Source organism: Papio anubis, chromosome 19 (assembly GCF_008728515.1).
Source record: "Papio anubis isolate 15944 chromosome 19, Panubis1.0, whole genome shotgun sequence".
Taxonomy (NCBI): Eukaryota; Metazoa; Chordata; class Mammalia; order Primates; family Cercopithecidae; genus Papio; species Papio anubis.
The window spans coordinates 23,024,539-23,037,576 of record NC_044994.1 but is presented as its reverse complement, the minus strand read 5'-3'; the positions used below and the strand labels follow the sequence as shown (position 1 = coordinate 23,037,576).

Here is a 13,038-nt window from a genome sequence, read left to right as displayed (position 1 = left end):
GAGTAGTTGCACCTCCTCCAGTGCAGCCGCTGTTCTCTACATTTCCATCCATTTCTCATTGCCAGCAGTTGCTCTTACTCTCCATGTGATCACACCAGCGCATGAAATTTGTGAAGCAGTGTTCATCAGCATCAAATGAACAGATATTAATATTTTTTTCCTTGACTCTCCAGTTTCTGGGATACTCAAACAAAATATAAAAGATTTTACATACATTTTGTAGATTCTAAGATTCAGAAACTTTCTTGACTTTTTAGTGGACTCGTGATATTTGCGTCTTACTCCGTTAATACCTAGGTGTGGAGAAAGATTTAAAATAATTTTCTTCACCAGTTTTGATTATGTTCAATGTTTAGCCAGTGATTGTTCTGATAAGCAGAAAGAGAAATTGAAGAAAAAGTGCTTCAACTTTATAATACAGTGTAACATAATGTTTTATGGGTTTAACTTGATTTGTTATCTAAAACTGAATTTAATCAAAGATTGATTTGGAAATCTTTTAGAGACCAGTGAGCCAATTAAGCAGCACACGATAGCATAGGGATTATAGCGTGGGCTAAGGAAATGGGCTCAGGTCAGCCTACCTGGCTTCAAACTCAAGCTCAAATGATTATCTTTTGGCCTTAAAAAAATAAGTTTATCTCCTTTTCCCATTTTCTGCTCTGTAAAATGAGGATGAGGCCAATAATACTTAGTTCATAATGTCATGAGGATTTAGTGAGTTTATTTTCACTGTTAGAGCAGTGCCTGAGATTCAATGTCATTGAAATTATCACATTGTATTTCCCTTATTCCTCTGTCTATCTACTGTGAAAATTTCATTGGATGAATTATAGACAAAAGCAAAGTCTAATTCTCAAATTTTCAAAAATTTAATTTTCATAAAAATAGGTAGTGGGCATGGATGGATAAAGGTTTTCACTCATTCATGAAGGAACCAGAAAAAAGACAAGTTGATTCCTAAGAAGAAATGAGCCTCTGGATGGATTTTGATAAAAGCAAAAGCAGAAATTAGATGGCTCAGTTAGATGCCTTAGAGGGCAATTAAAACAGACATCTGGGCCCGGGCATGGTGGTTCACGCCTGTAATCCCAGCATTTTGGGATGCCAAGGGAGGTGGATCACCTGAGTTCAGGAGTTGGAGACCAGCCTGACTAAGATGGCAGAACCCCATCTCTACTAAAGAAAAAAATACAAAAATTAGCTGAGTATAGTGGCACGTGCCTGTAGTCCCAGCTACATGGGAGGCTGAGGCAGGAGAATTACTTGAACCAAAGAAGTGGAGGTTGCAGTGAGCCAAGATTGTGCCACTGCTTTCCAGCCTGGGTGACAAAACAAGGCAAGACTCTGTCTCAAAAATGAAATAAAATAAAATAAAATAAAATAAAATAAAAAAACATCCAGGCATTGGGAATATCTTTTCTATGAGACCGAAAATGAAATCATTGCACCTTTTGGTTTTGTGAAAGTCAATATCAAACTTTACAAGAATTATAAAATGCCTGGGCCATACTCAGTAGTAACTGATAAGCCAAATAAAGGCACCTTCCCATACTCAGATGACCCTTAGCCCAGCCTGTTAGACAGTGCTCCAAGGAGGGCCATAAGAATACTGTCATCTGTTTGCATTATTTTTTGAATCAGAATCATTTTCCTTAGTAAGAGTGAAATATAAAAATACTTCAGGAATTTCTTTTGTCCAACTCTATAAAACCATCTGCAGAAGCTTTTGAAACATTCTTGGTAAAGGCTTAACACAGGATTCACTCTCTTTCTAGCAAGGGATAACAGTCAGTATTAACAAAATGTGAACATAGAATTTATGCAACACTGGTCAGAATGACAAATGTTCACTTGTCATTTGAAGTACCAAATGTATTTTACACTGATAATGACATACATGGACTTTATTTTAAAGCCACTGAATTATGAAGAAAACCATCAAGTGAACCTGGAAATTGGAGTAAACAATGAAGCACCATTTACTAGAGATATACCCAGAGTGACAGCGTTGAACAGAGCCTTGGTTACAGTTCATGTGAGGGATCTGGATGAGGGGCCTGAATGCACCCCTGCAGCCCAATATGTGCGGATTAAAGAAAACTTAGCAGTGGGGTCAAAGATCAATGGCTATAAGGCATATGACCCCGAAACTAGAAATGGCAATGGTTTAAGGTAAAAATAAATCTATAAACACATACTAATAATGTATTTGTAATCATTGAGATAGTAACTTATTTGAAAACGTTTTCTAATGCTAAAGATTATTATTATTTTTTTATTAACAGGTACAAAAAATTGCATGATCCTAAAGGTTGGATCACCATTGATGAAATTTCAGGGTCAATCATAACTTCCAAAATCCTGGATAGGGAGGTTGAAACTCCCAAAAATGAATTGTATAATATTACAGTCTTGGCAATAGACAAAGGTAAAAAATGAAGTTTTAATCTGGTATTTTATAAAGGAATTAGAGAATAAAATATAATTATTCTTATGCAGTTTTTTTGGTGGTAAGTATATGGAATTCTTTGAAATTAAAGACTCTTTCTGTCTCTCTTAATTATCTAACAAGGTGAAACTGGTGGCAAGAAGCCATGTTTTATTTATCTTTATATTCCCAATAGGGCAGGACCTTACATTTTTATATATTTCTGTGCTAGAGGACAAAATTAAAACTGAAATCTAAAACTAGATAAAATGGTCTCATCAGACTTCCACATCTGTTTGTGCCACTTTAAATTGAGCTTTAAATTGAACTATATGTTCAGCCGAATATTACGTCAAAGTGATCCTTTTCTTGAATTCTGTTCCTTAAAGTAACTCAGAGTTTTTCAACCTTGTCTTCACATTAAAATAAAAATAATACTCTGTAGATACTTTGTTAGAATAACTGAATCAGAATCTCTGGTTGTGGAGCCTGGGAATCTTATATTAAAAAAAATCTTCCTAGTGGTTTGAATATATCCTGGGATTGGAAATCTTATCTGTAACCACTTTACTGCTCATTAACACCTGGCACCTGGAACCCCCAAAAATAGAGATTGAAATTGAGACATTTATTTTTATTTGGTAGTAATTCTGGTAAAAGATTTATTGGCAGGTGTATCTGATATTATCAGTAGCAATAGTCATTTCAGACTAGCTGCAGATTCTATTTATCCATCTATGTTCTTATTTATTTATCATTTCCTTTAATAATCACTTTATTTAAAAACAGATATCCTATATAGAATGAACCTGGGAGGCGGAGTTTGCAGTGAGCCGGAATTGTGCCACTGCACTCCAGTCTGGGCAACAGAGCGAGACTCCGTCTCAAAAAACAACAACAACAACAACAACAACAAAAACAAGAATATAATTGAATTGACTTTGAATTGACTTTTTATTCTTTAAGAAACTATAAAAGAATTTTAAAATAACACTAAACCTTATTCCTCTGTCCTTAGATAATAGGTCATGTACTGGAACACTTGCTGTGGACATTGAAGACATAAATGATAATCCACCAGAAATACTTCAAGAATATGTAGTAATTTGCAAACCAAAAATGGGTTATACCGACATTTTAGCTGTTGATCCTGATGAACCTGTCCATGGAGCTCCATTTTATTTCAGTTTGCCAAATACTTCTCCAGAAATCAGTAGACTGTGGAGCCTCACCAAAGTTAATGGTATTTACTAAAAAATAATGATTTATAAACTCTGAAATAACTAAGAATAACTGGAGGATAGATTGACTTGCTTACCTACACAAAGCATGAAGTAAAACTGAGTCTCATTAATATATTTTAGAAGGATAAACTAACCTTTTTATAAATATTGTATGGGGGCTCTGTTATATATAAAATGAAAGAAGTTGTAATTTTTATGAAGGCAAAATTTACATTTACAACAAAGAAAAGTTTTGTTAAAATGTTGGGCAGCTTATCATTAAGACAAACTGTGTGTGTATGTGTGTGTGTTTGTGTGTGTGTGTGTGTTTAAAAATAATACCGGTGGCTGGGCACGGTGACTCATGCCTCTAATCCCAGCACTTTGGGAGCCCTAGGTGGGTGGATGACTTGAGGTCAGGAGTTCAAGACCAGCCTGGCCACCATGGTGAAACCCCCTTTCTGTTAAAAATACATAAATTATCTGGGTGTGATGGCGGGCACCTGTAATCCAAGCTACCGGGGAGGCTGAGGCAGGAGAATCGCTTAAACCCAGTAGGCCGAAGTTGCAGTGAGTTGAGAGATGGTGCCACTGCATTCTAGCCTGGGGCACAGAGGGAGATTGCATCTGCTCTCTTCTCACCAGTGAGGTGAGGAGAGAGCAGAAGATGTGTAGTTTAAATTGTATTGTAAGCTGACTCTGGAAGTGAGGAGCTCAGGTGTATAGACTAAGCACTCTAGGGTATCCTGGAAGTGAACTTGGCGGGATATGGGAAGGGATATGAGAAGGACTGTTGAGGGGCTGCTGCCTATTGTAGCAGTTTATGGGGGGTGTCATGTTCTGTACTTCATCCATACTTCACTCTGTTGTTACTGCCATGTTCTTTCATGCAACTGGGCTTTTGTGTGGATAGCCCTATCTACATAGAATACCTCTTTTTCCGATTCTTAGCTTGATATTTTTGAGCATGATATTTTTTTCATGATATTTATGAACACCTACTATCTATTAAGCACTAGTCCAGATCCTGAGGATTTATATAGAGATGAACAAGACAGACACAATCCCAGCTGAGATGCTCCACCTCTGAAGTTTGTCTTGAATTGGAAGGAGTGGCACCATGACCCTTTGCTACCTGCATTGCAGTGCCTTTCCTGTTGTATTAACATCTGATTACCTCTCCCTTCCAATACATGAGTTTCCTAGAGCGTTTGCAATTCATCTTTGTACTTCCAGCACCTAGCCTAATGCTTAGTAGATACTAACTGCTTCATAAATGTTTGCTTGTTCAATAATTGATTAGTAATGTGCATAAAAGAAGAAACATACCAGAAGAATTAGTACATCCATGTCATTAGAGTTTAGAAGGTTTTAGTAAGAATGCCAAGAGGTTGGGTGGAAGAAAGGGTGGAATCTGGTGGTGAAGGGCCTTGTGTGCCAGGCTGAGAGGACTAACCTTGGTACAGTAGGCAACAGCAGTTATGCATTGGGAATGTGCAAGTAAGGCAATGCCATCCCAGGATTTACATCTTTTAAAGGTGACACTGGTGACAGGAGGACAATATGAAGGGAGCATAGGTGAGTGAAGGAAAATCAGAGGCAAATACACTACTGTAAATAAGACATTACTATGGCTCCACTTGTTGTCTTGAGGGAGTGGAGGGATTTCAAGGATCTTACCTTAGATACAGTGTGGTATTGAGTGGTCCTAAGTAAACCCAAGTGGTAATTCATATTCCTCTAGGGAGCCTTCAGGTACGAGGTGCAGCCAAAATCTTTGAAATTCTTACAGCTACAGCAGAGCATTTAATTAAGGCTTAGGAATTCCAGATGACTTCCAGGGTGTGTTTTATGCTACTTTTTCATTTTACTTATTCTATTATAAAAACTCAAGGAGGTTGTAACTGCCATTGAAATTCTGTGGAGCTTTTGGTTAGTTGATAATATGGTCATTAAAATAATAGACCAAGACTATTGGGGAAAATTGACTATCACAGTTGGTAAAAGTGAATTATTATATAGACACTTCTGTTTTGTGTAAGTCTTATAAGTAGCCTGAGTGACATTAATTAGCTTCTGGTACTAAGATTACTTCCAGATACAAGGCGTTAATTGTAAACAATCTATTGTGCTTTGAAAAAATTACCTTATCCATATGAATAATGTGCAAATACTAGAAGGTCAGTGGATAAGAGAATGTGAACTTCAGAAACTATTTGTGTGTACCTGTAGATACATTGGTACTGGAGAAAAATGCTTGAAGTGTATGTTAACAGCCAACCTAACATTATTAGTTTGTATAGATAAACATTACTAGAACACTACTGGGCCACTCCAATGCCAAATTATTTCTTAAGGGCTCCTTTCTAAGGAATTACAAAGGACAACATATATAAGATAATATTAGAGTTTGAAAGGGTTGAAGATAGTCCTCCATTTTTATTTACTTTCATGTGGCAGGCAGTTCCTTGAGAATGATGCCTTCAAAAACAAGCGTGATGAAACAAATGCTAAATGATAAATGATCATTAAAAAATAAACTTCTTTTATTTTCTTTCAGACACAGCTGCCCGTCTTTCATATCAGAAAAATGCTGGATTTCAAGAATATACCATTCCTATTACTGTAAAAGACAGGGCCGGCCAAGCTGCAACAAAATTATTGAGAGTTAATCTATGTGAGTGTACGCATCCAGCTCAGTGTCGTGTGACTTCAAGGAGTGCAGGAGTAGTACTTGGAAAATGGGCAATCCTCGCAATACTACTGGGTATAGCACTGCTCTTTTGTAAGTATTTTCACTTTCTTGAACTTAAAATATATATAACAAATCTAGGTGCGGGAAAAGATCTTTAAAAAATAATCTTGTCCAAGCATCCGTCAGGTGTGAGTCTCTTTCCAAGTTCCTTTTGTGTTATTACCTGAGTTCTGTTTGAATATTTTCTGTGAAGGGAACATGATCCTTCTTGAGATAAAAAACTTTATGCTTAGACATAATTTTTGAAAATTCCTTAAATTTCACAAAATCTGACAAACAGATAGCCTTTATTTCTTGGTTCCAGTGCCATTCCTTTTAGGGCTAAATAGAATAATCTAAAATTTCTGCCTTAGGAAAGTCCACTAAAAACTACTTTCATTCCGTATCTTTTTTTTTTTTTTTTTGAGACGGAGTCTCGCTCTGTGGCCCAGGCTGGAGTGCAGTGGCCAGATCTCAGCTCACTGCAAGCTCCGCCTCCCGCGTTTACGCCATTCTCCTGCCTCAGCCTCCCAAGCAGCTGGGACTACAGGCGCCCACCACCTCGCCCGGCTAGTTTTTTTGTATTTTTTAGTAGAGACGGGGTTTCACTGTGTTAGACAGGATGGTGTCGATCTCCTGACCTCGTGATCCGCCCGTCTCGGCCTCCCAAAGTGCTGGGATTACAGGCTTCATTCCGTATCTTTTTACCATTCAGCCGCAGAGTTATGGGAGATGTTCTGTTCTCAGCCGTATCTCTTCTTGGGTATATCTTGCCAATTTTAAATTCTGTTAACCTCCTCCAGCCTAGATTAGCTTTGTTTTGTGGTAAGAGTAGAAGTTAAGCGCAAAAAACTCAGGAATCAGACTGCGTGGGTTTGTACCCCGGCTTCATCGCTTGTAAGCCATGTGACCTGGGACAAATTACTTAAGTGTGCTTCAATTTTCTCGTCTGTAAAAGGAATAATTGTAGTAGCCTACCATGTGGTGTAGCACTGAGTATTAAATAAGGTAATGCATGTGAAGTACTTGGAACAGTACATAGTAAATTTCTAATATGTTCATTATTTTTCATCAAGTCAAGAAATAAACATATATCAAATACCTACTGTAGGCGGGAAACTGTTCTAGGTGCTTAGGAAAAATAGGGAAGGTCAAACAAACAAACAAGCAAAACCAATCAATCTGCCTTGTGACAGTTAATGAATAAATTAAATGCTATGGAGGAAAAAAAAGAGAGGCAAATAATTAGGATCTGTAGTGCCATGGAGTGTGTTGGTGAGGGGGGTATTGGTGCCAGTGATTGCAATTTTCAATAGAGAGGTCAGGCCTGAGAAGATTATTTTTAATGATTTTTGGAAGAGGTGAAAGAGTTAGCCAGGTGGAATGCCTGGGGCAAGAACTTTCAGTCAGAGAGGGAAGTCAATGGAAAGACCCTAATTTGTGATTATGTCTGGAGAAACCAAGGAGTGGCAGGGAAACCAGTGTGGTGAGAGTGGACAAAGGGAAGAGGATTAGGAAATGGAGCCAGAAAGGTAGTGTGGGGCCATGTAGGATAGGCAAGAGTTGTCACACTTTTTCTGTAAAGGACCAGATAGTATATATGTCAAGCTTTGCAGGCCATGTGTTTTCCATTGTATCCAATCAAATCTGTCCCTGAAACAATAACATTGCTATAAAAATATATAAATTATGGGCATTACTGTGTTCCAATAGAACAATACATATGGACTATAAAATTTGAATTTCATGTAATTTTCACATTATAGACTCTTATTCTTCTGAATTTTTTCAACCATTTATAAATACAAAGTCTTAGCTCATAGGCCATGCAAAAATATGTAGTGGTCTGGGTTTGGGGATTTTGCCAATGCACTATAGGGTCTTTTAGACTGAAAGAATTGTTGTTATTATTCTTAGTTTAATTATCATGTATTTTCAATCTCCCACAATTATGATTTAGAATAAGAATTCTTAATAGGCAAGATGCAAAGTAGGTTCAATTAAGATAAATCTTTTCTAGGAAAGCAGTCTGTCTTTTTCATGTTTTTTTGTACACAATTCTCTTTTTACATTTTCATGTGGGGAAATTATTTTGGGGGGAATCAGTAAATTTTTTCAAAGTCTTTGTCTTAAATGTTGGTGATTTCTTTTCTTTATGTACTGTTTAACTCATAATTCTAAGTACTTTATTTTGATGGGCAGAATTCAAGCAATTAGAGAGATATAATAAAAAAATACAGATGATTGCTCCTGATTCTAAAATCTAAGCTAGCTGGTGACATGTTAACAGAACAGCCAAGATAATTCATGGGAAGCCATGCTTAGTGGCTTTATCTTCTACTTTGATCCTTAGGTCGTAAGAAATAAATGATGATGATTTTATTCTATGTATGCTAAAATAAGTTATTTTATTTTTATTTTTAAATTCAGCTGTATTGCTAACTTTAGTATGTGGAGTTTTGGGTGCAACTAAAGGCAAACGTTTTCCTGAAGATTTAGCACAGCAAAACTTAATTATATCAAACACAGAAGCACCTGGAGATGATAGAGTGGTAAGTAATTTTTAAATAAATATGCATTTGTATCTCTGATAATTTATTTAATTCATCCTCATAAACTCATTTCAGAATTTAGGAGTTAATTTATATTTTTAATTGAATCAGATTTAGTAGGCATAAATATTGTCTGTCAATATGCAAATGTTTATATAGTGGTAATTTATTAAACTTTGTGATCCAGATGTATTGTTTTAGTTATCTTTTTTGCACTCTAGTGTTATAGTTTCAACTTGTTCTTTGATGGTGAGAATTTATTATAGCAATAATTTGTTTTGCCTGCACTCTACAATGTATATTTCCAGATATAATTTGTTCATGTAACTTGTTAACCATTTATAATGGGGAAAAAAGCTTGCTAAAAGTTCTCAAGTTAACTAGGAAAATATCAATGAGATATTTCTAAAAGAAAGGGAGAGGGGTTTGGAAGACTACCGCCACTCTTTCCTTATATATTTCTTAGGACTTCTGAGGTGCTTTTATGCTTCTTGTTTTGTGTGAAGTGTATATATATACACAAAAGTACTTACAAGGCATGTTCTCTCCTCAAAAATATGTCAACTTATTTATGAGAAATAGATCCCACTTTTATGGAAAAGCAAAATAGGAACATGACAATAAACCAATATGATAAAGCACTGTCAGCGTTCAAAAATTCCTGTGATACCTAAGTGTACTCATGTGGTTTGGATCAACCAGAAAGGCTAGTGACAAGAGGTACAGCTTATTTGGTAACTTAAAGAATAAGAAGGGTTTGAAAGTGAAGAGATGGTGAGAATAGCTAAAGGAGAGGAAAACAGCATAACCTGTAAGACTTTTACTTAATATTTGTTCTTTGCCATTTAATGTTAGAGCTGATTATATTGAGTGGCCACTTCACAATATTTACCTGTTCTGTGTTAGGAACACTTCTAAAAGGAGCTTGGAAATATTAATTTATACAAAAACATAAAATTTCTTCTTGAATCTATAAACTTGCTTTAATACAATGAGTAAAAGTGATCATTTTAGCTTTGGATCTGAATTTCATTTGAAGGCATGCACATGGGGTTAGGAGTTGGGTGAATAATCAGGGCTGGAAAAGTAAACTTGGAAATTATTGACATGGATAAGGAGTTGTTGATACCCTGTGAGAATGAACTTTGGGAAATGCGGCTGTAGGAGGACAGAAAGGAGCAGAGAATAGAAAATATGAAAGCTGGCTCTGTAGGTTCAGCATTGCTTTAGTTTGTTTTAAATTCCTCTTTTATCCACTTAGAAATATGATCTTTGAACTTGTGTTTATTACAACAAAACTGTACCATCAAGAAGATTTAATAATGAGGAGAGCTTTTTTCCTTTTTTGTAATTGAATTTTATTGTAACAGCAACCTAAGTAAAAAAATATAGGGTAGCACTGCCACCAAATGGCTACTTTTCAATTTTTTTTCCTGGTATTTTTTTCTAAGGCAATATAAATATGACTTGTAGATATATTTCAGGTTCATTAAATCATCTGCACTTGAAAAATCTTTCAATTTAGTTAAAGACTGCATTTTAAGTAGAAAAATATTTAAATTGATAAGAAGGTGGCACAAAGGAACCTGAATGTAATGGAGGTTCTTGCCCTGAAAGTAATGTAACTGTTTGTAATGAAAACCGACATGTCGAGGTTACCACTGTAACTAAACTTCTGTCCTATAGCTCAGAGGGTTGGAGTGAAGTTCCAGTATTAAGCTAATGTTCAATGAAGACATTTTCATTTTAAAGCATTTCCTTGACTCTTTGTCATCCTCTAGTTCCCTCCAAATCTCTCTTTTTCTTTCAAACTGAACTTTTGGAAAGAAAAAACTATATTTGATTTCTCTATGATACTACTTCCTGCTTACCCAGCACTCCTTGGAAATTCTTTCGACAAAGATGATCAATGGCTGTTCTTTCACTTAAATCCAATGGACACTTATACTTTAATTGAACCCGTTCTTACCTTGCTGTGATTTTTCTGTTGTTGTTAACATCATTGGCTGCTCCCACTCCTTATCATATTCTCTCTTCATGGCTTCAGAATCCTGCCTCTTTGGTTTTCTCTGTTGTCTCAGTGGCTACTCAGATCTGGCCTGTCACAGCTGTCTCTTACCCACCCCATAACATGTGATTTTTCTTGTGGTTCTATCCTTAGCCCTTTTTTCTTTTCATTGACAATTTTCTCGGGATTGGTCTTCTATTCCCATGGCCTCAACTATCACTTATTTGGGAGTGACTCCCAGAGTTATATCTCCGGCTCAAAGCTCTCATCTGAGTTCCAAATCCACATATTCATATATTCATCTTGGACATCCCACATGTTTCTAAAGTTTACCGTATCTAAACTTTAGTTGCTCACTCTCCTCTTGCCCACAAGCACATCTTTCCTCCCTGTTTCAGTGAGTTGTACCATCTACCTATTTGCCTTCATGGAACACAAAAGAATAATTTCTGACTCTGTCCTTGATTGCCTCATCAATCTAGATACTTGTAGACTCTCTGTGGAGTCCACCTACTTCTTTCAATCATGACTGCTTCTACCTTGGCTTAGATCCTTATCATTTTCACCTGGAATATCAGATCAGATCAGATGCAGTGACCGCCATCTGACCTCCATGACACTAAATTTGTCTTATTTTTCTTCCACATTATTGCCGAGAATGATATTTTTGAAATGGGTTTCTCTCTGTAATGAGTTAAAATTCTTCACAGTCCCTATAATCCTCATAATAAAGTATTTTTTTTAGCATGGCATATAGATCTTTATATATTATGGCCTTTTATAAACCTCTCCAGCCTCCCCCCAACGCCAGTCTTATGTGGTAGCTGTTCTCAACTGACTGAAGTTGGGGACCCCTGAAGGACATTGTTTGCCTTTTGCCTCCAGAACCTTCTGCAGTGGTTGCCTTGTTTGTCCCACTCCTCCTAATCCCTAGTCTCTTAGCTCAGAGTTTTTCCAGTCTATTTCACTTACCCTGTTTGGATTTGAATTTTAATGCTCTACTTCTGTGCTCCTGTAACATTTTGTGCTCACCTACATAGTAGAGTAATCACATTCTTAAAGTATTTGTTTTTCTCTCTCCTTGGAATAAGAGCTTCTTGGAGCCATCAAGAGACTATGCCTATCTTTATATCCCTAGGGTTTTGCATTTGCTATGGGTGAAATTTGTCCCTAAAAGCTGATGTGTTGGAAACTTAATCCCCAATGCAACAGTGTTGAGAGGTGAGACCTTTAGCAGGTGATTAGATCATGAGGGCTCTGCTCTTACAAATGGATTACTGTCCTTATCATGGGAATGGGTTTATTATCATGAAAGCTTATTGTAAAACAAGTTCAGTCCCCTGTTGCTCCTCTCTTTCTCTCTCCCTCTCCCTCTCACTCTTGCTCTTTTGCCTTTCCACATTCTGCCATGGGATGGGCCCTCGCCTAATGTGAACTCCTTGATCTTGGCCTTCCCAGACTTCATAACTGTAAGAAATAAACCTCTGTTCTTTAAAAATTACCCAGTCTCAGGTATTCTGTTATAGCGGCACAAAATGAATGAAGACAGCATCTGGGCACATAATCAGAAACTGATAAATGTCTGTTGAATGAATGAATGAATAAAAAGGTTGAATAAATGTCCTCTCTCCTTTGCCTTCTCATGACAACTTAGAATCCATTTCCTCTCAACATGAATTATTTTATTTTATTATTTCAGTGCTCTGCCAATGGATTTATGACCCAGACTGCCAACAACTCTAGCCAAGGTTTTTGTGGCACCGTGGGATCAGGAATGAAAAATGGAGGACAGGAAACCATTGAAATGATGAAAGGAGGAAACCAGACCTTGGAATCCTGCCGGGGGGCTGGGCACCATCACACCCTGGACTCCTGCAGGGGAGGACACACGGAGGTGGACAACTGCAGATACACGTACTCGGAGTGGCACAGTTTCACTCAGCCCCGTCTCGGTGAAGTGAGTTTCCTTAGGTGTTTTGACCCTAAAATTTAAACTTCTGAATGGAGAAGAGTAGAAAATTCAAATTAACATATATTTTCAGAAACTGCTTTTCTGTATTTTTCTGTGGGCCCTCTCTTGCTTGCTCTGT

The 13,038-nt window shown here is 36.9% G+C and overlaps 1 protein-coding gene across 2 annotated transcripts in view; it reads left to right on the top strand.

The window, feature by feature from the left end:
* Positions 1-13,038, top strand: part of DSC3 (desmocollin 3) — a 52,587-nt gene that overhangs the window by 33,050 nt on the left and 6,499 nt on the right. For both annotated transcript variants that reach the window (XM_009192562.4, XM_009192564.4), the window contains exons 10-15: positions 1,919-2,175; positions 2,289-2,431; positions 3,450-3,674; positions 6,215-6,439; positions 8,819-8,940; positions 12,648-12,905. In XM_009192562.4, the coding sequence (XP_009190826.2) occupies positions 1,919-2,175; positions 2,289-2,431; positions 3,450-3,674; positions 6,215-6,439; positions 8,819-8,940; positions 12,648-12,905 (1,230 nt within the window). The remainder of the gene's footprint in view (positions 1-1,918; positions 2,176-2,288; positions 2,432-3,449; positions 3,675-6,214; positions 6,440-8,818; positions 8,941-12,647; positions 12,906-13,038) is intronic.